General features: G+C 34.1%; 2 protein-coding genes and 1 long non-coding RNA gene across 3 annotated transcripts; 2 read left to right on the plus strand and 1 right to left on the minus strand.

Annotated features, from left to right (window-relative positions):
* Window positions 1–4,723: 4,723 nt before the first annotated feature.
* Window positions 4,724–5,097, minus strand: LOC112794181 (uncharacterized). Its single transcript, XR_003198751.2, has 2 exons — window positions 5,061–5,097; window positions 4,724–4,957 (listed from the first exon to the last, which is right to left on the minus strand). It is a non-coding gene; the product is annotated as an uncharacterized lncRNA (long non-coding RNA).
* A 1,693-nt stretch (window positions 5,098–6,790) lies between these two features.
* LOC112794571 (pentatricopeptide repeat-containing protein At2g13600) lies at window positions 6,791–7,650 on the plus strand. Its single transcript, XM_025836565.1, has 2 exons — window positions 6,791–7,133; window positions 7,217–7,650. The coding sequence occupies exons 1-2, from the start codon at window positions 6,791–6,793 to the stop codon at window positions 7,648–7,650; spliced, it is 777 nt and encodes a 258-aa protein (XP_025692350.1).
* A 6,291-nt stretch (window positions 7,651–13,941) lies between these two features.
* On the plus strand, window positions 13,942–17,209 carry LOC112796085 (probable E3 ubiquitin-protein ligase WAVH2). The gene is made up of 3 exons (XM_025838362.2): window positions 13,942–14,278; window positions 14,653–14,766; window positions 15,667–17,209. The coding sequence occupies exons 1-3, from the start codon at window positions 14,135–14,137 to the stop codon at window positions 17,035–17,037; spliced, it is 1,629 nt and encodes a 542-aa protein (XP_025694147.1). The 5' UTR covers window positions 13,942–14,134; the 3' UTR covers window positions 17,038–17,209.
* Window positions 17,210–24,200: the final 6,991 nt, after the last annotated feature.

Genomic DNA, 24,200 nt, shown 5'->3' on the forward strand with positions numbered 1-24,200 from the left:
TCGTGTTGTTTTAGCCAGGATGTCGTCTACGTATACTTCAACTGTTTTCCCTATGAGATCGTGAAATATCCTGTTCATCAACCTTTGATATGTTGCCCCCGCATTTTTCAAGCCGAATGGCATTACCTTATAGCAGAAAGTTCCTCCTGGCGTTATGAATGCCGTCTTGTCTTCGTCAGGACGGTGCATCGGTATCCCGCCGCGGCATCGACGAGTGCATCTATGTTGGGGAGGGGGAAGCAATCTTTGGGGCATGCTTTGTTAAGGTCAGAATAATCCACGCACATTCTCCACTTGCCGTTGTGTTTTCTCACCAACACCACATTCGAGAGCCATGTCGAGTAGTCCACTTCCCGTATGAAGCCCGCTTCTAGGAGGTTGGCCGTTTGCTTGGCTACCTCCTCTGCTCTTTCTGCCGACATCTTTCTCCTCCGTTGAGCTACTGGACGTGCTTCCGCCTTGACGGCCAAATGATGTGAGATGATTTTTGGATCTATTCCCGGCATGTCGGCTGGAGTCCAGGCGAACAAGTCCCTGTTGGCCCTTATCATTTCAATCAAAGATTCCTTCAATTCTTGTGGGAGGTTCTTGTTAACGAACGTGAACTTTTCCTCTTCGTCACCAATTCTAAACTTCTCCAGGTCCCCTTCTGGCTCTGGCCTCGGCTTGTCCTCTACTCTGGCATCAAGGTCGGCTAAGAACACGCCGGATGCCTCTTTGGACTTCTTTCGAAGGGAAAGGCTGGCGTTGTCACAAGCGACCGCCGTCTCGAGGTCTCCCCTTATGGTCCCTATGGATCCGTCATCGGTAACGAACTTCATAACTAGCAGCTTGGTGTTGATTATGGCTTCAAAATCGTTGATTGTTTTTCTTCCCAAGATGATGTTATAGGCTGTGGAATCTCGGAGGATCACGAACTCGGCCATCACCGATCTTCGGCCTTGGGTTTGCCCCACCGAGATTGGTAGGGATATGACTCCGTCCGGTTTGATGAAGTGGTCGCCCAACCCGATGACCCCGTGCTGGTGAGTCGTCAGGTCGGCATCCTTTAGCCCTAGTGCGTCGAACACGTTGCGGAACATGATATTTGAATCAGCTCCCGTGTCGACAAGGATCCGTTTGACGAGGCCGGTTCCCACTCTGGCCGTTATGACCATGGGGGGGTTTTCCGGGGCGTCGCTGAACCATTGGTCTTCGGGGTCGAAAGAAATGGATGGAGGTTTTTTAGAGCCCTGCGCCGGCGGGGACGAGATCGTCAGGACCTTAGCGTCTTTCTTGTGTGCCGACCTGGATTTTGGCGCAGCGTTTTTTGCCGTTACCACGTTTATCACAGTGAGGCCGTGGTCTCTGTCTTCGGGTTCTTGTCGCCGCTTGGCCGAACGGGTCTTGCCTTCCTCGTCTTGATCGCGATAACGTCTCCTCGGCTCCCTGATGAGATGGGAGAACGCTGCTAGCTTTCCTTCCCTTATTGCCTGTTCCAATGCATCTTTTAGGTCGAAACAGTCCTGCGTTTGATGGCCGTAACCCTTGTGGTAATCACAATAAAGGTTCTTGTTTCCTCCCGTACGGTCCTTGAGTGGTCGGGGCTTCGGAAGGATTCCCTTCTCAGCTATTTGCTGATAAACTTCCACGATGGGGAGAGTGAGTGGAGTGTAGTTAGTAAATTTTCCGACCCGAGGGAACGGTCTAGGTGCCTTGTTTGATGCCTCGTCCCTGGCTTTTTCTTTTGCTCTTTCGCCGTCGCCTGGCTGCCGAGCCTGGTTGTAACCGGACTGCCGCTTATTGGCGGCCACGACCCGGCTGACTTCCTCGTCGTTTATGTACTCCTTGGCCACCGTCTGGATTTCATGCATTGTCCAAACTGGTTTCGTAGTAAGGTGTTTTCGGAAGTTCTCGTTGAGGAGGCCGTTTGTCAGGCAGAGACTGGCCACCGAGTCGGTTAAGCCGTCGATTTCCAAGCATTCGTCGTTGAACCGATCTAAGTACCTCCTGGTCGGCTCTCCTTGTCTCTGGGTTACCCCTAGAAGGTTGATAGGATGCTTGGCCTTTGCTATTCGCGTTGTAAATTGGGCCAGGAATGCACGGCTGATGTCTGAGAAATTGTAGATGGAGCCTTGAGGGAGGCCGTTAAACCATCTGATCGCTGGTCCTGCTAGGGTTACCGGGAAGGCGCGGCATCTTACTTCGTCCCCTACTCCCTCTAGATTCATCCTGGCCTCGAAGGCCGTGAGGTGTTCTAGAGGGTCTTGAGTTCCGTCATACCTCATGTCCGTTGGTTTGTCGAAGTGTTTCGGCAACCGGACCTCGAGGATAGATCGGTGGAACGGGGTGACACCCATTATGACAGGTTGCCGTGTTCTCTTGGATCTCCCTTCCCCGTCCTCTCGGCGGGTTGGTCCGCCTCGAGAGTAGATGATCCTGTCGTTTCGCCTTCTTATTATGGGTGACTCCTCCCGCGTGCTCTCCGCTTCCGTCCGGGAAGCGGATGTACGCCGCTGGCGGCTTCGGTGAGAGTCTTCCTCCTCGCTCCCGGGAGATGGGGTAAAGCTGGGATCGGTAGACCGTCCATCCCGCTCCCGGTCGGCTAGCTGTCGTTCTAAGTTCTGGACTCTGTGGCGTAGCTCCTGCATTATTATGGCGCTATCGCCACCCGTTCCCCCGAAGGGTCGTGTTCTCGTGTGTTGTTGGGGGGACCTCCGCCGCCCCCTCAGTGAGGCGACGGAGGCTGCCCCCTCCGCTCCGGCTGCTCGAGCTTGGTCACCGGGACCCAGCATGACTTCCATCTAGGCAGGGAGTTGTCCCCACAGACGGCGCCAATGTTCGGTTGTCGGGTTCCGGACAGGTGTGATTCACGGGTGAAGGAGTGAGGAGACCCTGACCTTGATCGCGCTGGTTGCAGGCTTCCCGAGCAGTCGAGCACTTGTCCTGGTGAGAAGATGAAGGGGGGGTGCCACCTGCAAAGACACTCCGACGCTCAAGTCAGATGATGTGCAGGTGAGAAAGGTGATGTGTAAAGGTGGCGTACCTCGGGGGAAGAGCCAATCTTCCCCTTATATACATGTCAGTCGTGGGCCCCTTTGTGAGGACAGGCCCATATTCCCAAGGACGTTGTCCTGCAGCCGTGTGTGGGTCGTACAAGACACGTGTCCGGGTCGCTTGAAGGGCGACTTACCGGGTCGGGTGGAGCTCGGGCCAGGGTCGACCCGTCGGGTCTTTGGGCCGGGCCGTAACAGTAATACTTAAAATGGTTTTTAAAATTTTTAATTTGTCTTAGATAAATCTTTTATTTTTTAAAATAATTAAATAAATTTTTTATTTTTTAAATCGTAAATTTTTATTAGTTTAAAAGTAATTAGACGTTTTAACGTTGCTGATATGTATAGTTAAGTACCAAGTTGGCATTTAACTACACGTTAATGTAAATACACAAAGAGTTTAACTTAAATTAGTGTCTCAAATTTGGTTAAAATACTCAAATTAATCCATTTACACTTATAAAATTTTAATCCCAAATGTTCATCTTTTGTTATATAATTTTCTACGTCTCTACTCCTCTTTGCTGATGTTGTTCATAGTATCCTCTTATAAAGCTCTAAAAAGTCGTTTTTTTGCGTGAGACATGATGAAAGATCAAAACTCTATGCAAGACCAAAATTTTGTGGGAGACCAAAGCTCTATGCAAGAAAGAATGATGCACATGAGGCCTCTATTAGAGGCAGTCAAGAAAAAAGTCTATAAAATTAAAGAGGCAATATGACAAGTTCACTTGTGATATATGTGACAATATTGGTCATACTACAAGAGAGTGCGAAATTATAAAAAAAAAACTAAAGACAAAAAAAACAGTAGTAAATGCAAAACAAGCTGATGATAAAATTAGTGAAAAAGCCCCTCAAACTGATTAACTTGATAAACAAGTTAGTGACGAAGTTGGTGTCCAACAAAATAGACAAACTGCTACTCAAGTTAGAGATATTGTCCAAGTCCAAAGTGTTGCTACTCAAGGTACTGTTGTAGAAGGTGATGATACTACTCAAGATACCGTTGTTTAAGGTGCTATTGCTCAAAGTGCTGGTACGGTAATTTATGTTACTAATATTATTTAGAAGCCACAATCTAAACAATTTTATTGAGTATTATGATCAACTATTATTATTAATGTTGTAAATATTAATATTGTAATTGATTCTAGTTGTTATGATTGACAGCTGTTCAAACAGAAGATAATTAAACGAAACAAATTTTTAATTGTCAAGTCATCTAATGATGTTGTTAGTTCTCCAAAACCAAATGTTGGTGCTGCTAATGCAATTTCAAGGGAGACAATAAAAGGAGAAAGTGCAAGAACATTTTTAGCGATGGAAGTATTGTTAAAGTTTATTCCAATACTTGGATTTAAGGCACACAAAAAATGTTTGATGATAACATGTCATGAAGATTTTAATTGTTACTTTATGTTAGCAGGAATAATTTGATATTGTTGTTTTAGTTGTTGCTTTTGATTTGCTTTATTATGAATTAAGTCTGAATTTATATTTTATTAGTGTTTGTTCATAATGATATGATCTTAGCTATAAACTCGTCTAATTTATATTTTATATTTTGCACTAAGATAACACCATTATCACATGGTTGTTATAATTATAATGGTATATTAGAGGTTTTGTTAACTTTATTTTGTCGCTAGAATATCTTTCATCCAAATTAGTGATGAGATACAAAATTGAAGAAAACTTAATATCATTTATAATCATAAATGATTACATAATGATCATGAACACACTTACACTCTAATTATTTTTTAACTAAAAATCAAAACAACCAAATATATATCAAAATCAATACAACACACAACAGCAACCGCTTTGAGTTCATTAAAAATTTCTTGTGCAACTTGAACCACGTCTCGTTCTTCATATCCCTCAGTCAAACGAAAGAAATTACAATGAATTGCAAACTACAATAATGCAAAAAAAAAAACATTGAATTAACAATCACCAAATCATTCATTTAATTAAACCCGTATCAACTTAACAATTGGATCAAATAGAGAACTTTACCTCATAGTTGAGACATCTATAAAAAAGTCTTCCTGAATTTTTTAGAGTCGGTGAGTACTTAATCATTATACGCAACCCACAATTGCATAATACAATGTTCTTACATCTGATTTGAATTCTCCTGTCATTGTAATTTCTTCCATTGGAGTTGTTCTTACTTGAGTTTTCTTGACTTCTATCACCGCTACCCATCATTCCTCACCTAAAGAAATAACTTTTCAGAACTTCACAAGAGGATACTATGAACAACAGCAATGAAAAAGAATGAAGACAAAGAATATTATATGACAAAAATGAACATTTGGTGGTTAAGATTTTATAAGTGTGAATAGATTAATTTGGGTGTTTTAACTAGATTTGGAATACTAATTTAAATTAAACTCATTATGTGTCTAGTGTCCACATCAACATGCAATTAAGTGTCAACAATCTTAAAATCTTTAGTTATTTTGACTAATAGAAATCTTAAATTTAGTATTAAATAGATTATATTGAAATAAAAATAATTAAAACAGAGAAACTTATTTAAGACAATTAAAATTTAGGATTTTCAAGATATTATACAGTATGATAATTTAATGGTTATTTATCAACATTAGATTTGTATACGTATAATAATTAAACTTATTATATGGATTTTCAAAAAATGCAAAAGATATATGAATACAAGTATACAGACTTTTTCTTTAAACAGTCCTTTGCTGATAATGAGCAATTATATTTGTAAATTTCATTAATTGTACAGTAAATACAGAATAAACTTTTTCGCTTAAATTTTGAAGCATCATTATCATGTTAAACGAAAATTTACGTTTACTGCATGATGGACACTAATAATTCAAGGATTACATTTTTTACCGACCAGATAAGCATTTGCTCCATAAACACAATTGGCTCCGATTTCAGACACCGAAGAACTTAGTCCCAAGAAACTGATCCAATTTCATCACATGATGCAGCACTAACAAGCTTAACGCGGATATACGTTTTAGGTCGCCATGGCAAAGTCAAGAAGCAAGGAAATTGTTGACGAAATGCCACAGAATGAAGTTTCCTATAACTGCATGATTCGGTTTACTTGAAGTACAAGACCTACCAGAGCTGAATCTTGCAAGAATTCCATAGAACATTGTTCATGCAATGATGATGGTACGCAAGCTTCGTATGCTGAATTTCATGAATTAAGAAATGCTTTCTGACCAAGATGGTTTCATGGCTAATGGGTGTGGAAGCTGAAGTTCTTGTATCATGCCTGAAAAAATGTTTCATGGACACATGGTTTCAGTTTGCTCGAAATGGTTTGATCAAGCTCGCAAGTTCTTGATATATGCCTGAAAGAATGTCATCACTTGGACAGCTATGTCAGTCTATCTTGACAATGGTGCTTGACAAGGCTATGAGTTTCCTTGAGATGCCAGGAGAAATGTTGTTCTTGGACATCATGATTTCGGTTTTGGACCAAGAGATGGATAAGGCAGAGTTGTTTCAACTGATGCCGATGAACTCATGTTCGTGGACAGCTATGGTTCTGTTGCACAACAAGATGATGACATGCAGGAAGTCTTTGATCTAATGCCTTATAAGATGTTGCATGGACCAGATGATCATGATCATAGAAGTTGGAACATCATGATGAGAATGTTTATTGCATGATGATTGTTTGAAGGATGGATTGCTTGAGAATCTTCATGTTGATGCTAAGATCTTGCTTTAGACCCAACGAAATCACCATGACTAGCGTGGTTACTTCCTGCGACGGTGTGGCAGAGCTCATGCAAGCTCATTCGATGATCATACGTCTCGGGTTTGAGCATGACACCTGGCTTACAAATTCTCTCATTAATTTGTATTCCAAGAATGGAGATCTTAGTTCTGCTAGGCTTGTTTTTGAACCATTAAAGTCAAAGGATGTAGTTTCATGGACTGCAATGATAGTAGCCTACTCCTATCATGGACATGGTTACCATGCATTACAGGTTTTTGCACGCATGCTAATTTCTGGAATCAAGCCAGATGAGGTAACATTTATAGGACTCCTATCAGCTTGTAGTCATGCTGGTCTTGTCAACCAAGGTAGAAGAATATTAACTCAATCATAGGAACTTATAACTTAACTCCTAAGGCAGAGCATTATTCCTGCCTTGTTGACATTCTAGGCCGAGCCGGACTCATCGATGAGGCAATGAATGTAGTATCTGCTATCCCTCCTTCCAAAAAAGATGAAGCTGTTCTTGTTGCATTGCTTGGTGCATGCAAGCTTCATGGGGATGTTACAATAGCAAATTATATTGGTGAGAAGCTTTTAGAACTTGAGTCATATAGTTCAGGAGGGTATGTACTTCTGGCCAATACACATGCTGCAGAAGGGAAATGGGATGAGTTTGCAAAGGTAAGGAAAAGAATGAGGGAAAGGAATGTGAAGAAAATTCCAGGGTATAGTCAAATACTGGTAAATGGAAAAAACCATGTATTTTTTGTTGGGGATAGATTTAATCCCAAGGTTGAGGAAATTTATGGAATGTTGCAACATAATCTTCAACCTTTGATGAGGGAAATGGGTTATACACCAGAGTTATTGCTAACAGATTAGTTTCCATTTTTCCAATCAACTAAAGACTAACCAAGTTCATATATTAACATGGAAAGCATTAAGACGAGTTCAACTGCATGGAGTAGTCATTATAATTTGTGTACTTTATTATGCCTTGCCTTGTTGGTTTGCCAATTACCATGAGTGCCTAGTTTGAAGTTCAAAGATTAGTTTTGCTAATAAACACTAAGTTACAAGAGTTACTTTATGAGGTTCTTAGAAGACTTTTGTGTTCTTGCTTGTGAATAAGTACACAAGCATGGAAGAAGAGGTACTGAAAAGGGTAAAAAGTAAAAAATGTTGCTTCTTACCGTTCAGTTCCCAAAGACCAAACTCAAATTCAAACAAGTAATAAATGATTTACCCTTCTTTTCAAATCATGAGATTTTTTCTAAAAGCTGAATAAATATATATGACATGATGACCCCTTTTACTTTATGGGGTGGTCCAAATATGAACGAAAAGGATTCAGAAGTGACCATGAAATCTAACTACATTATGATTAACATGACTATGAAAAGTGAGTGTGTGAAAAACAATTAGAAAATGCCAAAAGCTTTACCTCTTGAGTCTTGACCTATGTACAACTAACCACCAGAAAATCAGGCGCTTGTATTAAGGAAAGTTTATTCAATGATTAAGAAAGAAGATATGGATTGTGATTTGTGAAAGCAACGTATTGGAATTAAGATTATAAAAAAGATTAAGCTTATAATGCATATAATCTAATTCTAAACCAGTCTATTAATTAAACTTGGAGTTTTGACCAAGTCAAATCATTCAACCAATTTGAACATGCAATTTAGACACATTTCTTTGTAGGCTAGCAAGAAGCAAGTTTTTGAAGACACAAGCCAGCTTTTCTTTCCCCCTTTACCTTCTTTTCATGTGAATAGAATCAACAATAGCTTTCAGATATGTCATTCATAAAAGGAGAGATTCCACAAACTCTCCTTTAGTTCATCCATCATTTTCTTAGTCTACTAGGTACTTGTTTTGTAGATAATTCTTTTTATAAAATTAAAAAAAAAACAATTTGAATAAATCCCCCCTTGCCCATATTGAGAAAATTAACATGAATCTGAATTAAATTAGTTTAATCAAAGGTTGGTGGTGGATAAACCATGACAATTACATATATTTTAGATTGTAGATATTAAATTGGAGATAAGATAAAAATTGACTCTTTATAATTTGTCTATTTGTTATGTATGTCATAGGAAGAATCTCTATCTAAATAATCCAAATAACTTAGGGACATAAAAGAAAGTATAGTATTTTTAACATGGACTTAACAGTTGCAATGTTCATAGAATATGTACACATGCTTATCAGTTATCACAATCATTTCTACATGTTTGATTTTTTTATTTTTTTCCTTTTTTGTATTGATTTGATTTCATAATTATATGCTTAAATTGCAACCAAGTGTAGTGGTTAACTGAATCAATATCATGGCTATAGTTTATTTAAAAGTCCAAGCATTCCTAAATGGCTCCATCTGGTTAGATTTTATCTTTAGGTGCTGTGATGCATGTACCTAATTGTTACAATTTCTCAAACTGTTGCAACTGAATTTGAATATACTAGTTTATTGATTTGTTCAAGTTGAGTAAATGATCTTTTAATTTTCAAAATTTTTTTATTAAGGATAATTTAAAAATATGATTAAAAAAAGCAACATTACTAATTAAAGAGTCGCAAAATTACTCTCCTAAAACTAAAAGTCTAAACCTATAGGTAGGAAATATCTTACTCTTTTTATTTTTATTGTTGTAGTTCCAGTGGTGTTTTTTAATAATGTAAAATTCGGTATTTTTTTGTGTGGATACTACAAATTTGAGAATCAGATTTATAGTTTTTTTTAATATGCAAATATGAAAATTTGATTTTTTTAATTTTTTTAAATATACAAATCTGATTCTTAGATTTTTATTTTAGTGTTGAAAATTTTTTTAAATATACTAATTGGACCCTCTAATTTATTTCATAGCAAAAAAAATTATTTTACTACAAATCGGATCTTCAATTTATGCACTATGAAATCTGACCTTCCGATAAAAAATTTAAGGGTCTGATTTGTTATTTAAAGTAAAAAAATTAAATCCATATAAAAAAATACACCAATTCATCAAAATTACACACAATTTTTTTTTTCATTTCTAACAAAAATTAGCCAAAATATGGGCCCTCTTCTCTTTATGATATTTGGAAGATTTTAAAGAAATTTATAGAAGATAAAAAGTACAAAGGACATTAGATAGTTACATAGAATATGAGTATCCAAACACTGCCTATTTATCAACCATCAATGGGACAACTCATTCTTTTTTTTCTTTTCTTTTTTTTTTTTTCAGATGAAAGTGAATGAATGGACATAAAGCATAGGACATAGATGCAGCTATTACTATAGAATAACTTTTTTTTTTTAGGTCTCTTCCAATTTTTACTCATAACTTATCTTTTTATGTATGTGATAATGTATGTGAATTTTTGTTCATCCCTCTTTCTATAATGAGATTTAAATTACAGAGAAGTTCTTCAAAATTACCACAATCATTATAACACTGAGTTCAATGGCTTATCTTACTTGTTTTTGGTTAAAATCTTTTATTAAATTTCCATGGTTTAGTTATTACTAATGTCTAAATAGCTACGCAAAATATTGTGTTTGTTTTATTGGTGTACTTAAAAAGTATTTGTTCAATGCATCTTCAACCCATTTTTTTTATAAACTATGCTTTAATTAAATTACTTTTTGACCGTCTAAATTGATTAACAAATATCTATATTTTCGACAGAGAGAAAAAACAAACAAACAAACATGAGGAAAACCTAAATTCATTTGGTTAGATTTAGTACTTGATTTCATAAGATAATTTAATCGTATGAATATTAAACAAAATTGTTAACACAAAAATATGCCTAACATCTATATCATTGATTGTCTTGGTGCCCTAGTACACCAAAATGATGGTGGCATTGCCTAAAAAGTTAAACATTTGATACTCAAAAAATTGCATAAATCTACCATAAATATATAATAGGAATATAAGAGAATTTAATGCACAATTTTTTTCAATATCTTTTATTATTATTATTATTATTATTATATATTATATAAATTTTTATTTTTAAAAATCAAACCCAAGATTCCTTTATTAAAAAATAAAGTGTTTATCATCTTTATTATTATTATTATTATTATTATTATTATTATTATTATTATTATTATTATTATTATCTTAAATTTATAAAAATATGTATTAGTAAATACATTAATGCCTATTAAAGTATTAATATACTAAATTAATAAATACGCTAAGTAGTACAACTGTACAAGTCTAAAGATGCAACCAACTTTAAGTTCGGAGTCAAATTACTCATGATCAAACTAAAATACTAAATACTAATGTAGCACAGAAAAAAATGAAAAATAAAAAAGTATCAATGTGAATTTAATCCAAAACTTTCCACAAATAAGAATGCACTTGATATCAACCCTAAAAAGCTAAATAACTGAGTACCTGTATAAGGCTATAAGTATAAGCTATAAAGGGACAAAATTAAATTAAAGAAAAAGTGAGTCATAAATCATAAGGGAACCTATGTTATGTATATAAGACTTGTGTTTATGAAGACACAAGTGGAATACAACCATGGCAAGGAAAAGCATTCTCTTTGCTTTGGCCACCTTTGCATTGCAAATAAATTAATTAACATGGCTGTTTATTTTTATCAGCAAGCTAAAAGGGATGAATTTTATATATATATATATATATATATATATATAAATAAGAGTTTAATTTTGATGCACTAACAGTGTAAATTTATACATTCGTAAAATCACATCTGTTTTTTTGGATGATTATTCACACAGTCAATGTGAAAGATATGTATTTTTACTAATATAGCGTTACATAATTGAATGCACGTGTAAAATTATTTTACACTGACAGTACATCAAAATTAAATTATATATATATATATATATTTCAAAAATAAAAACATAAAAAAAGAAGGCAAAGTTTGGAAGTTATCATAAGTTGATTGTTGAACCTTTGAAATTCAAAACAAAACGGTCATTTCCCCCACTTCTTAGAAGAAACTTCTTTCTACCCTTTTCTTTTCCTTTTTCCTTTTTCCAATCTCGATTCTTCTTTTTTTTTTTCATTTTTTTCCTCATTTTCCTTCATTCTTTGGCTTTGTTGGTACCAAAATGATTTGAACCATGTGTCTTATCCACATAAGAAAAAAAAAAAAAAAGAAAAGTATGTATGTTATCATAAGATGGGAAGCTTATTTTATGTGGTTTCAAAGAATTTACTTTTAATTAACATGTAAAAATTTTTATATAATTATTTAATCAAAATCACATATTTAAATATTTTTTAAGTTTTATTAATATAACAATACACAATTAATTATTTGTATAAAAAATTTTTATACTTACCATAAATTAAATTTAATTTTAAATATACCAAATAAATAAAATGAGTTTACAAAATATTTTTTAAAAATAAAATGCATCAAATGTTATTATGTTGGACCAAACCCGTGTGTAGAAGGTGGGGCTTGGAATGCTTAAAATCTAATGAAAACTCTTCATCATTGAACTCATCTCTAAAATTGTCATTATGTTACACACAAGTGCTCATGCATACCATCTAGATTTAGGGGTCATCAAAATGTTTCTTTTATATTAAAAAAACAACATAAAGTGTATGTGTATATCAACATTAGATGTATAGATAAGATATTTCAAAATAATAGTTGTTTATTATGGGAAAGAAAAATGGATGAAAATTGGTGGATGGATCTCACTATTGCATGCTGTAAACAACTTATTTTTGATCAATTAGGCTTAGTGGGTTGGTCCCATGATATCATTCTCTTTGGAAAGTGCCACATTGTTCCAATGTTGCTTCTCCTTCTCCTTCCTCCTCATAATTTCATGCTCTTCCATCAATTTCAACATTTTTTTTTCTTACATAATTACATTGTTTCCCTAATGCAAAAATATGATGCATTATTTTACGAAAAAAAACCTAAAATAACCTGACAATTATCTCAAAAGACAACGAAATTATTGACAAAAAAAATATCAACCCGACCTCTGAGATTTATTTTTATAGGACTGATTAGTCCATGTGCCAAAAAAAGTTAATGTTAATTTTTTTGGCACAGGGATTAATTAATCCCAAAACAAAAATATCAGAAATTGGGTTGGTTTTTCTTTGAGGACTTTGTTGTCTTTTCGAGAAAGAATCCGTGGGATATTCACTCTTATTTTACATGTAAAAAACATTTTTTGTTTGTTTAAAAAACTCCTATTTTGTTTGACCTATGAAGCATGATGAGAGAAAATAAAAAATAGATTTTCTAAACTATAGGTAAAGTATCAAAACCAATTGATTCTCCTCTTTCATTGTGAAAAGTACTTCTCTCAATAATTTTTAGTACTTTTGGTAGTAAATGTTGTCTCATGGTAAATAAATTTCACCACTTTACAATTATTCACAATCAAAATAGAGCAATAAGTCCCTCAATTTTATTTACAATTTTTTAAATCATTAATTAGTTTGTTTTATATTATGAGTGTATGCATATATAAGGTGGCAAATATATTATATACTTTACATAAGAAATTTAAAATATAAATTTATCTTATGTTTAACATAATGATCAAATTGATTATTTAAACAATATTTTTAATTTTTTAAAACTATATTATACAATAAATTAAAGAAAAATCTTGAAAAAATAATTAAATTAATTATATATAATTGTTAAATTACGAATATAAATCATAAAATCATTCCTAATATATTTATCAAATTAGATTACAAATAACACAGAATATTGATTAGATGATAACACATGATATAATTATTTTGCCATATATTATAATTTAATCAATATGACCAACTTGATTCAGTGATATTTATTTTAAATATTTCTACCAACCTTTTTATTTATTAATTTCATATTAAAAGTTTGGATTATTGATATTATTAATATTTTTTATTATTTAAAAAAATTTTAAAAATATATATATCTTATTTACATTGTAAATGAAATATACACTTGTCGCGTCTACCTATCTTATCTCGTTTACACTGTAAACAAGATAAGAGATATGTATTTATTTCGATAAATATTTTTTAAATGATTTATTTTGATAATTATTATATTTATTTAATTTATAAAAATAAAAAACCCAAATATTGTGAGATTGATGAAATAGTAGTTATGAATGTTATATATAAGTGTGAAGTGTGTTTCTCTGAAGAGAGTGATGAACAAAAAAGATTATAAACAAACAAGTAAACAAGAAAGAACATACACACAATAATAACACTCACTTTAAAACACTCAACACAAGCTGAATTTTTCAGACCCCTTTGTCTCCTCCTCTCTCTCTCTTCTGTCCCTTCTTTTCTTGTGGCTCCAAACTTCACAGAGAGAAAGAGAGTCATTAACAATGGGAGAAGGAAGAAGAGGAGCATCATCAAAGCTTAGAGAAGCAGCAAGGAAGGTTGCAATGGCAGCAGCATATGCATGTGGTTCATTCTCAAGGAGGAAATCTATGGTGGATCCAGTTCCCATTGACGCCTTATCTGCTTCTGTAAGTATCACACATTTAAATTTCCCATGAAAAATTCCATTCCTTTCTTCTCTGGGTGCTTACCATTTTCCCAAAAGATTCAAACTTTGTTCCCATTTTTGCCTAATTAGGTCTTCTTCCATGTCCCAACACTTGCTTCTCTTTGGAACTCACAATGCTCCTTAATCCATACTATGTTTTTTTTTTCTTTCTTTCTTTCTTTCTCTTTTTTTAGTGATGACTTGAAGCAGCTATAAATTTATTGTGGATATAAATGGCATTATCATTATTATTTTTTCTTCCTCTTTTTGTAAAAAAAGTTCTGGTGAAATTTGAAGTATGGGGAGTTGAAGCTTGAAAGTACTAATTTTCTGCTAATGTGGAATGCTTTGCAGATCTCAAATTCCTCATTTGTGTCAACATCAACAAAGAATTGCTCAGGGGAGATTACACAAGAAACAGATTCCACCATCACTGTTAACATCAACAACAATGACCTTCATAGTAAGGTAAATTAATTAATCTACTTCACTTGTACCTTCTTAAACCACCTAAATTATTAGTAATCAGTAACTATTAACATCATAATTCATATTTGTTTTTTTGCTCTTTGTCCTTCTGAAGTTTATGGTTAAAGAAAGTCTTCCACTTAAATAAAAGCCACACCACTTGCTATTAAAAGTGTTTCTGAACCGTTTTCACATTTGGCAATTTGGTATCCAATGCCCCTCAGAGTTTCACCTTCTGCTATGATCCCTTGTTGACCTATTTTACAATAAATATTTCCATTTTTTTAGCATATTTAATGCATTTTTAATAAGAATTTTCTTCTTAAGGCGTTCTTGTTAGCAAGATCATAAAATGTGAATTGGTAACTGGGAGCATAGTGTTAAAGCATTAATTTTGGTACTGAAATTGAAACTAGAAGAGCAAAGGTATTGAATGGAGGATTGTGGCATGTGAGTGCCCCTAAGCACATGGTTGGCGCATGGGTGAAGCCAAGAATCAATTTCATTATGAATGCAGACCCCACTTTGGGAAGTTTCACCTGCCACATAACATGCATGATCATGCTTTTCCTTCTATTATTGCCAAATGCCTCTCTGGAAATTTGTATACAGTAAAGTAATGTGTGTGTGTTCAATAGCTTCCTAAGGAAGAAATGTGAAACTTTTATTATGCATATACAATCTATTTTATCTTCAGTGTCTGTAGAATCTTTTTTCTTTTTTCGGGTCCGAAAAAGTTTCGTTGTTTCTGTCCCTACTTCAATCAAATGGTAAAAAGTGAGATGAGTTTGGTTAAATCATGCAACTTTGTGTCAGTGTTGGAATAAATACCACAAGCTTGTGCTTGATTTTGCTTTTGTGGAAATGATTTTGAGTTGAAGTGATACATATTTTTTGCAGAATCTATGTGCAATATGTTTAGATCCTCTGAGTTACCACAGCAAGGGTAGCAGTCCCGGCCAAGCTATATTCACTGCTCAGTGCTCTCACGCTTTCCATTTCGCCTGCATCTCTTCCAATGTTCGCCACGGTAGTGTCACTTGCCCCATTTGCCGTGCTCATTGGACTCAGCTCCCTCGCAACCTAAACAACAACCTCTCTGGCTCTCTGGCATCAAGTACTCAGAGTGATCCTATCCTAAGAATCCTTGATGATTCTATTGCTAACTTCCGTGTTCATCGTCGTTCTCTACTTCGCACGGCACGGTATGATGACGACGATCCTGTTGAGCTTGATGATACACCAGATAGCCCCAAGCTGTGTTTCAATCTTGTACCTATACCGCCGAATGCTCCAGCTAGTTTCCATCCTGCTTTGCAAGTCACTAAGCATGCTTCATGCCCTTGCCACCTATCACTGCATCCTTTAACATGTGGCTCCTCATCATTGCTACAATCTCCACCTATGATGTGTCCCTCCTCCAACAGAGCTTGCCTTTCAGTTAAACTGACTCATGAACGCGCAACCGACTTGGTCTTAGTTGCTAGCCCCAATGGACCACACTTAAGGCTTCTCAAACAAGCAATGGCTCTTGTGGTTTTTTCCCTCAGACACATTGACCGCTTAGCCATTGTTACATACTCCTCGGCCGCAGCTCGTGTCTTCCCCCTAAGGCGCATGACATCCTATGGAAAGCGCACAGCCCTCCAAGTTATTGACCGGTTATTCTACATGGGCCAAGCCGATCCGGTCGAAGGGTTGAAGAAAGGAATCAAGATACTCGAGGACCGGATGCACAAGAACCCTGAGTCTTGCATCCTTCACTTGTCTGATAATCCCACAAGACCATACCATGCAATAAGCATGGAACTTCCATCCACTCCCATTCATAGATTCCATGTTGGATTTGGCTTTGGCACTTCAAGTGGCTTTGTCATACAAGAATTCGAGGAGTTCCTGGCTAAGATGTTGGGCGGCATTGTCCGGGAGATCCAACTTCGGATATGCGGGGCCGGGGAGGAAGTCGGAAGTGGAAGAGTCATAAGAATTGGAGAGATAAGAGGTGGAGAAGAGAGGAGAATACTATTAGACCTTGGTGATTGCACACATGTGTATGTGGAATATAGCTACATTGAAGGTGAGATTGATGAGTGTGTTAGAAGAACTGGGGAAACAGTTGTAGGTGTTGGAGAGCATAAGGGTGAAGATGATGTTAGAGAAGGTGGTGGCGGCAGCGGTGGTGGTCGGAGTAGCAATGTCGAAAGCTGGGATTTTCATGATCCTTATATGGCAAGAAGATGGGCCAAACACTTGCATGGTTATAGACTTTGAAATATTTGCTACTTTCTTTTTTGGTTTGTAATACCAATTTGCATTCATGTGATGTGAGGCTATTAGTGTATTTAATGTTTCTTGGCCATATTCATCAATTTTTAGTTAGGCCTGTAATCATATTATAGAATTGAGGGGGAAAAATACAGAAGATTGTTTCTTTGTTTGATCACTAGGGGGGAAAAAAATCAAAGAATTATTTGCTTTTGAGAAGAAGTTAAGCTAATTATTAACTAGCCTGATCTAACTTAAGGGAACAGTTATTAAAAGGAATGGTGATTAGGTGCTTTTTAGGTGAATAAAGCAAAAAAAATAAAAAAAAATTAGGCTGTTGTTCTAAATTAAAATTGGATATATTTGTTCCTTCTTATTTTCTTAAGGTTATATTATAGACTAATTTGTCACAAATTTTAGCTCAGAATGGATTAATCTATTTTTTCTATTTTTTTCCAGAAAAAAATTTAACATCACATATCCAAAATCATGAAAGGATTCATGTGTTGTTGAACAAAAATACAGAATGCCAATTTTTGATAATTTTGTCATTATATAATTGTTTTGAAATAAGACTTTTTAGCAATGTAAAATACTACAACGAGCTGAAAATAAAAAAGAGAATAAAAAAATAAAAAAGGATCTTCAATGTAAGAGATTGTTATTAGCCGGTATGTTAATATATATATATATAAGGTGAGATTTGAATTTTTGACATTTACTTAAAAGATTGAATAAACTAACTACTTGACCAAACTAAATTAGTTTTTTAAGACTATACATTTTGTTCTTGCCATTTTTAATTTCATTGCTTCTTAATTTAGAATATGATTTGAGGTCTTACAAATATTGAAAAGGGCAAATTCCATTTACTATTCTCGAATTTCTTTTGAAGTTAATAGTTAAATTTGTAAAATTTGCGAAATTAATAAATAATTAATCAATAAACTAATTATTATTTAAAAAAATAGAAAATTAAATTTTATAGTTTAATAAAATAGAAAGAGGTAATGACCAAATCAGTACCCGAAAGATTTAAACGCTGACATTTTGGTACCTCACTATTGTTATTGACAAAACAGTTCTTAAAAGATTTTAAAATTTGACAAGCATATCCACGAGTTCACCGGAGCACATTTCCGGCAAGCACAGTGCTGACATGGCCACTGCGTTTTGATGACATGGCAAATACCCTCCCAACCCTAATTCTTCTCCTTCTCCTTCCTCCTCCTCAACGCACTCCCCCATTCCCCTTTCTGAATGCATTCTCCCCCCTCCCCAACCCTAATCCTTCCCTCTCCCTCTCTAACCCTAATTCCCCATCTCCAACGCACTTTCTCCCTCCTCAGTCCAAAATCCCCCTTTCTGAACCCTAATCCATTTCCCTTGCCTCTTTGAATTCTAATCCCCTTCCCAACACAGTGTCTCACACTCTCAACTCACTCTCCCCCAAAACAGCAGTAGAGCTCAACCTTCTCAGTTTTACAGAGCCAGTGTCATCGACACCGCACTGCCGCCATCTCGCCGCCAGGTCTTCTGCGTCCGCCAATGTCTCCTTCGTAGCATTGCATTGTTTGCACGCCTTCACCGCTATCGTCTTCACTGCTTGTATCTGCTTGCTGCTAACCCCCAGTCGTTGCCATGCCTCCTCTGTCTGGGTTCCATCTTGGCTCTATCATGTCCTGCCCCCTCTGTGTCTGGTGTTCGTCTTCTATTCTTACTTTGGTGGTGTCTGTATTAAGTTTTATTTTATTTTATTTTATTTTATTTTGATTATTGTATATGAATTTGTTTATTTTTTCTGAGTTTTATTGTGATTAATCTTTTTGAATGATAATTTAACCTAAAAATTTGGGACAATTCATGATTTGGGGCAACTCTGTTGATGTTGAGGTTGTTGCTGCTATGAATGGTGGTGTTGAGGGAGGGAGAAGGAAGTGTGCGTTGGGAAAGGGGGAGTGGTGGAGAGAGAGAGAAAGTGGTTGATGTTGTTGCTGTTGATGTTAAAATTATTGTTGCTATGAATGGTGGTGTTGAGGGAGGAAGGAAAGTGTACGTTGGGGAGGAGCTTGTGATGCGGCGGGGACTGCGATTAGGGAGAAGTGTGCGTTGGGGATGGGGGCTGCGACAGGGAGGGAGAGGGAAGGGGAGGGAGTGTGCATTGGGGAGAAAACTTTGGGGGTGGTTTGCCAAGTCACCAAAACACTGTGGCCACATCAGCACTGTGCTTGCCGAAAATGTGCTCCGGTGCACTCGTGGGTACGCTTGTCAAATTTTAAAACCTTTTAAGGACCATTTTGTCAATAACAATAGTGAGGTACCAATGTCAGCGTTTGAATCTTTCGGGTACTGATTTGGTCATTACCTCAAGTATAAATAATTAAAATATAAGTTTTGACACTAATTTTAAAGATTTTGGACCAAAATCGAGCTAACGGACCGAACTAGTCGAATCGGGCCCAAGGCCCAACCCGTTTACCTTCTTATAAGTGGCTTCAGTCACTTCTCCTCAAAGCAAAAAGGATTTCACGCTGCTGAGTGAATAGAGGTGAGAGAGGGGTTAGAGACGTTATTCACTGCCAAAAGAGTTTCTTACTCCGCCACTCTTTGCTAATTTTGAAGTTTAAAATTTTTAATTTTGAGAGATGATGTGATTTTGATGTTCTGGGGTCGAATTAGCTCATGGATAGTGTTGGTTTTGTCCATTTCATTCGTGGGTAAGGTAAGGAATTGTTGAGCCCTTGTGAATTATTGAATTAGTGAATCCTTTGATGATTATAGTGATATTATGTGAATTAGATTGTGTTCTTGTTGATTTGGAGTTCAATTGGGCGGTTTGGAACGAAATTCGGGTAATTAAACTTTAGGAATCGACGTTTGGAAGTTTGGAGCTTGTGAAAGGAGAGACTTTTGAGGTGTTCCGAGCTTAAGGAGGAATCGATCAAGGTATGATTTTAGTTTCTCGTAGATAATATATAATGTTTTGTGAAAACATAGGCTAGATGACCATAGTATAAGTTGGAAATGTGGGAATATGTTAATGCTAGTAACCTTGATGAAAATGTGGAATTATATTGTGAATGAGTTGATGAATGATGATTTTGTTGAGTTGGTTGTAGGAATTATGTTAATTAATGTTATTGATGGGAGTTGATAAATGATTATTGATGAATGTGAATATTGATGATAAAAGATTGAGGATTTATTGAGTTATGTATGTGTATGTGTGTGTGTGGTTGGTTTGATTGGGACTCGAGAATGGTGGTAAAGTCCAAATTTTAAAAGAGATGCTGCTGAAATTTTTATAAAAATTGGAGTTTTGGTTTAAAGTATTATTTAGACAAGTATGGATAAAAGAATTATATTATTTGACTTCAATTTATAAAGAAAAGAAATGCATTATGTTTGGGAATTTGATTTATTAGAAAAAGTATTATGTTGGAATTTTAATTTATTAAGAAAAGTATTATGTTTTGAGTTTTATTTAGTTAAGAAGATAATTATGTTCTGAGTGTGAACTATTGATGAACGGAATGGGAGGTGTGATGATGATAATTGTTTAATGAATTGAATGATGATGAGGACGAATTTGATATGGAAATATTTTACGGGGATCGTGGTTATTTATCGCCCACCAGATTTTAAAGAGAATTGTTTTGTGAGGATCGTGGTTATTTACCGCCCACCAGTTTTTAAATGAATATGCTTTGTAGGGATCGTGGTCATTTATCGCCCACAAATTTTTCTTTTCCAATTGAAAACATCTGTTGGGATCGAGGTGGTTTACCGCTTACCAGGTGAGGATCGTGGTACTGTACTGCTCACCAGTTTTCAAGAGGACAATGTCCAGGTTAGTTACTGGACATGTCGGGTTGGCTATATAACTGAAAGATAAGACTCATCAACCATAGGACAAGCATACATCATATGCATATGTGTGTGTTGTTTGATTGTGCATTAATTAAGCTTGCCTGTGTGATTATTATGCTTACTTGCTATATTTGCTACCTGTTGTATCTGTATCCTACTTGTATTTGCTTTGTTTGTAATGCTTGTCTTTGCACCAGAGGTTTGGAGGATTGGAGGAAAGCAGAAATTAGGGCTTAAGTTAGAAAGAAATTAAAAATAAGAACCTTAGATAACCTACTCTATTTATGGTTTTCAATTTATAAGCTTCAATATTTAAATCTGAGTATCGGAGTTCTAGGATCACCTCTGCCTTTTTCGGGACCTTATATATTATGTATATGGGTACCATTGTTAGTAAAACCGGACCGGACCAACCGGTTCGACAAAAAAAATTAGTGAACCGGATCCTATACCGGTCCGGTCCGATGATTGGACCGTACAAGATTAAGAACCGGTGCGAACCGATCAAACCTAGAATAAACTAGTTGAAACCGGTCAAACTCAATAACAACCGGTCCGACCGAACCGGAACAATTTAAAAATTTCCTCGAAATGAAGCAGTTGGGGTTCGAACCCCCCTAACCCCAACTCCCTCCAGGAGATAAAAGGAAGCTACATCTACCAGGCTAACTTGCCTGTTACTAATATATACGCAAATTAAAATACATATTGATATCTTTCAGCAAATAATTTACTTTTATTTAATTTATTTTAATTTAATTATAAGCTCACTTATTTTTAAATTAATTATATTTTTATTTAACAGTAATTATAAACTCACTTATTATTTTTTCATAATTATATAATATCTATTAATATTATTTTTTAATAAATACTTATAGTATATAATAGTATAATAGATATAAAATAATTAATAAATTATTAAAATTCGAAAATAATACTTATTTTAATATAAAAATAAAATAAAAATATTTATGATAGAGTAAAATTAACAAAATACTTATTGTTTCTGTTCCATATTGTTCAGAATAGCTAAATATTTTAAAATATTAGTAAAAATATGTATTTTAAATTTTTAATTATAAATTTTTTACTATATTTTGTTTTTTATTTACATGGAACCGGGTCAATCGGTTCAACGAGTGACCCACCGGTTAAACCAATGACCCAGTGACCCAATAACCTAATCGGTTCGATTACCGGTTCGGTTCTGATAACTATGTCATTACCATGTTGAGAACCTCTAGTTCTCATTCCATATCTATGTTGTTGTTTTCAAATGCAGGTCCAGATGTGCCTCGGTGAGCGTCTGAAGGTTCCTACGGCAAGCGAAGTTGGGAAGTTATATTTTGGAGTTGTCTGTTATGTATTTTCTGTTCATAAACTCTCATATATATATATATATAATGTTTAATCTTTTTACAGTTTTTTTTTTTGAAGAACTAGGTGTTTTCTTTATGCATGTTGGGTTACTTTAGGATATATACTTATGCTTATATATGTATTTATACTCCAGCCATCTTTAGCTTCGCAGGTTGCGTCTAGAGCTTGATATTATGTATTTTTTGTACTCGACTCTTTGTATTTATTCATGTCTTACCCTTATCTTTTCTCCGGTTTTAGGTTTTCAAGTATAATGCGCTTTTCTCTTCGCGGTTTTTGTTTAAACTTTTTTTCAAGGCTCCTAGTTACAAATTTCTTCAACTATATCTATGTATATATTTTATTTTTTTAGAGGTCGTAATATTACACCACCTCTATTTTACAGCTTAAACGTAAAGCTCTATATGGTAGGGTGTTACAAAATTCATCCTTGCAAGATCACTTATTCTTTAAATTGGTACTCAAATATTTTTTTTAGTCATATTAATCCTTTAAAGATAAAACGAAGTCAAATTAGTCATTCTGTTAGTTAGATGATGACGTGTCATGTGGCATGATGATATGATAGATTAATGCTGCATGTTACAAGATGATTAGTTGATGTGATCAGTGACACTGGCATGTCACATGTCATTTACATGTAATAAATTTATTTATAATCAAAATAGTCCCTAAAAGTACACACGTAAGTCATTTTTATCTATAAAATTTTAAAACTTGATCAAATTAGTCCTTATATAAATTTTTCGTTTTTTTTCATAATATTAAAGGTAAAATATATTTTTTGTCCTTGGAATTCGCTAAAAGTTTCAAAAATACCTTTACATTTTATTTTGTTTCAATTTTATTCTAGAAGTTTTTATTTGCATTAAATTTATCCCTAAGGACTAATTTTTCAAAAAAAATGACCAATTTAGGAATAATTTCACAGGAACAATCTTTAACACAAGCTAATCAAATATATTTATCATGCATTATTGTTCGATTAGTTCTAAATTTTTTGAAAATTTAGTTTTCAGTGGTATGGTTGATGCAAATTGAAAACTTTGGGATAAAATTGAAACAAAATAAATTTAGAAGTATTTTTAAAACTTTTGACAAACTTTAAAGACAAAAAGTATACTTTATTCTAATATTAAATTTTAAATTTTTTTATATTACTAATTTTAATATTATTTTTTAGACCTTAATAAACAAAATTCTCTTTACATAAAATAATAAATATAATTAAATTATTATAAAGTTATTTTATCGTTTATCTTTTAAAATTTTACATTTTTAAGTTGTAGTTTTTTTTTGTAGTGAACTTTTTTATTTAAATGAGTTTATCAAATTATTATTGATTATATATTAAAAAATTTAATATGTTGAGTCTCACTAAATAATATATTAGTTATTTTAAAATTTAAATTTTTTATATTTTAAAATTATAATTTTTATTATTTTTTAATTTATATAATTGAACTCAATAATTAAAAAGCCGATTTTGTGGGATCACTCGTTGAATCTTAATATTTTAATATAATTTTTTTAAAAAGTATTTTATTTATTTAATGAGATCCAAAAGATTAAAATATTTAAAATAACTACTATATTTATTTAGTGCGATTCAAAAGATTAAAACGTTTAGTATATAATTAATAATAATTTGATAAAATTATTTATATAAAAAAATTTTACTAAAAAAATTAGAATTTGAATATGAAAAATCAAAAAATATAAATGAAAAAATAACTTTGTAATAATTTGTTTATTTTATTATTTTATTTGAAAAAATTGTTTATTAAGGTGTAAAAAAAATTAAAATGAGCAGGATTAAGAAAAACTAAAAATTTTAAATTATAAAGAAAAAATAAAAAATTTTTATATAAAGACTAATTTGATCAATTTTTTAATTTTAGAGATGAAAATGACTT

The sequence above is a fragment of the Arachis hypogaea genome, chromosome 4, assembly GCF_003086295.3.
Source record: "Arachis hypogaea cultivar Tifrunner chromosome 4, arahy.Tifrunner.gnm2.J5K5, whole genome shotgun sequence".
In the NCBI taxonomy this organism is placed as follows: Eukaryota; Viridiplantae; Streptophyta; class Magnoliopsida; order Fabales; family Fabaceae; genus Arachis; species Arachis hypogaea.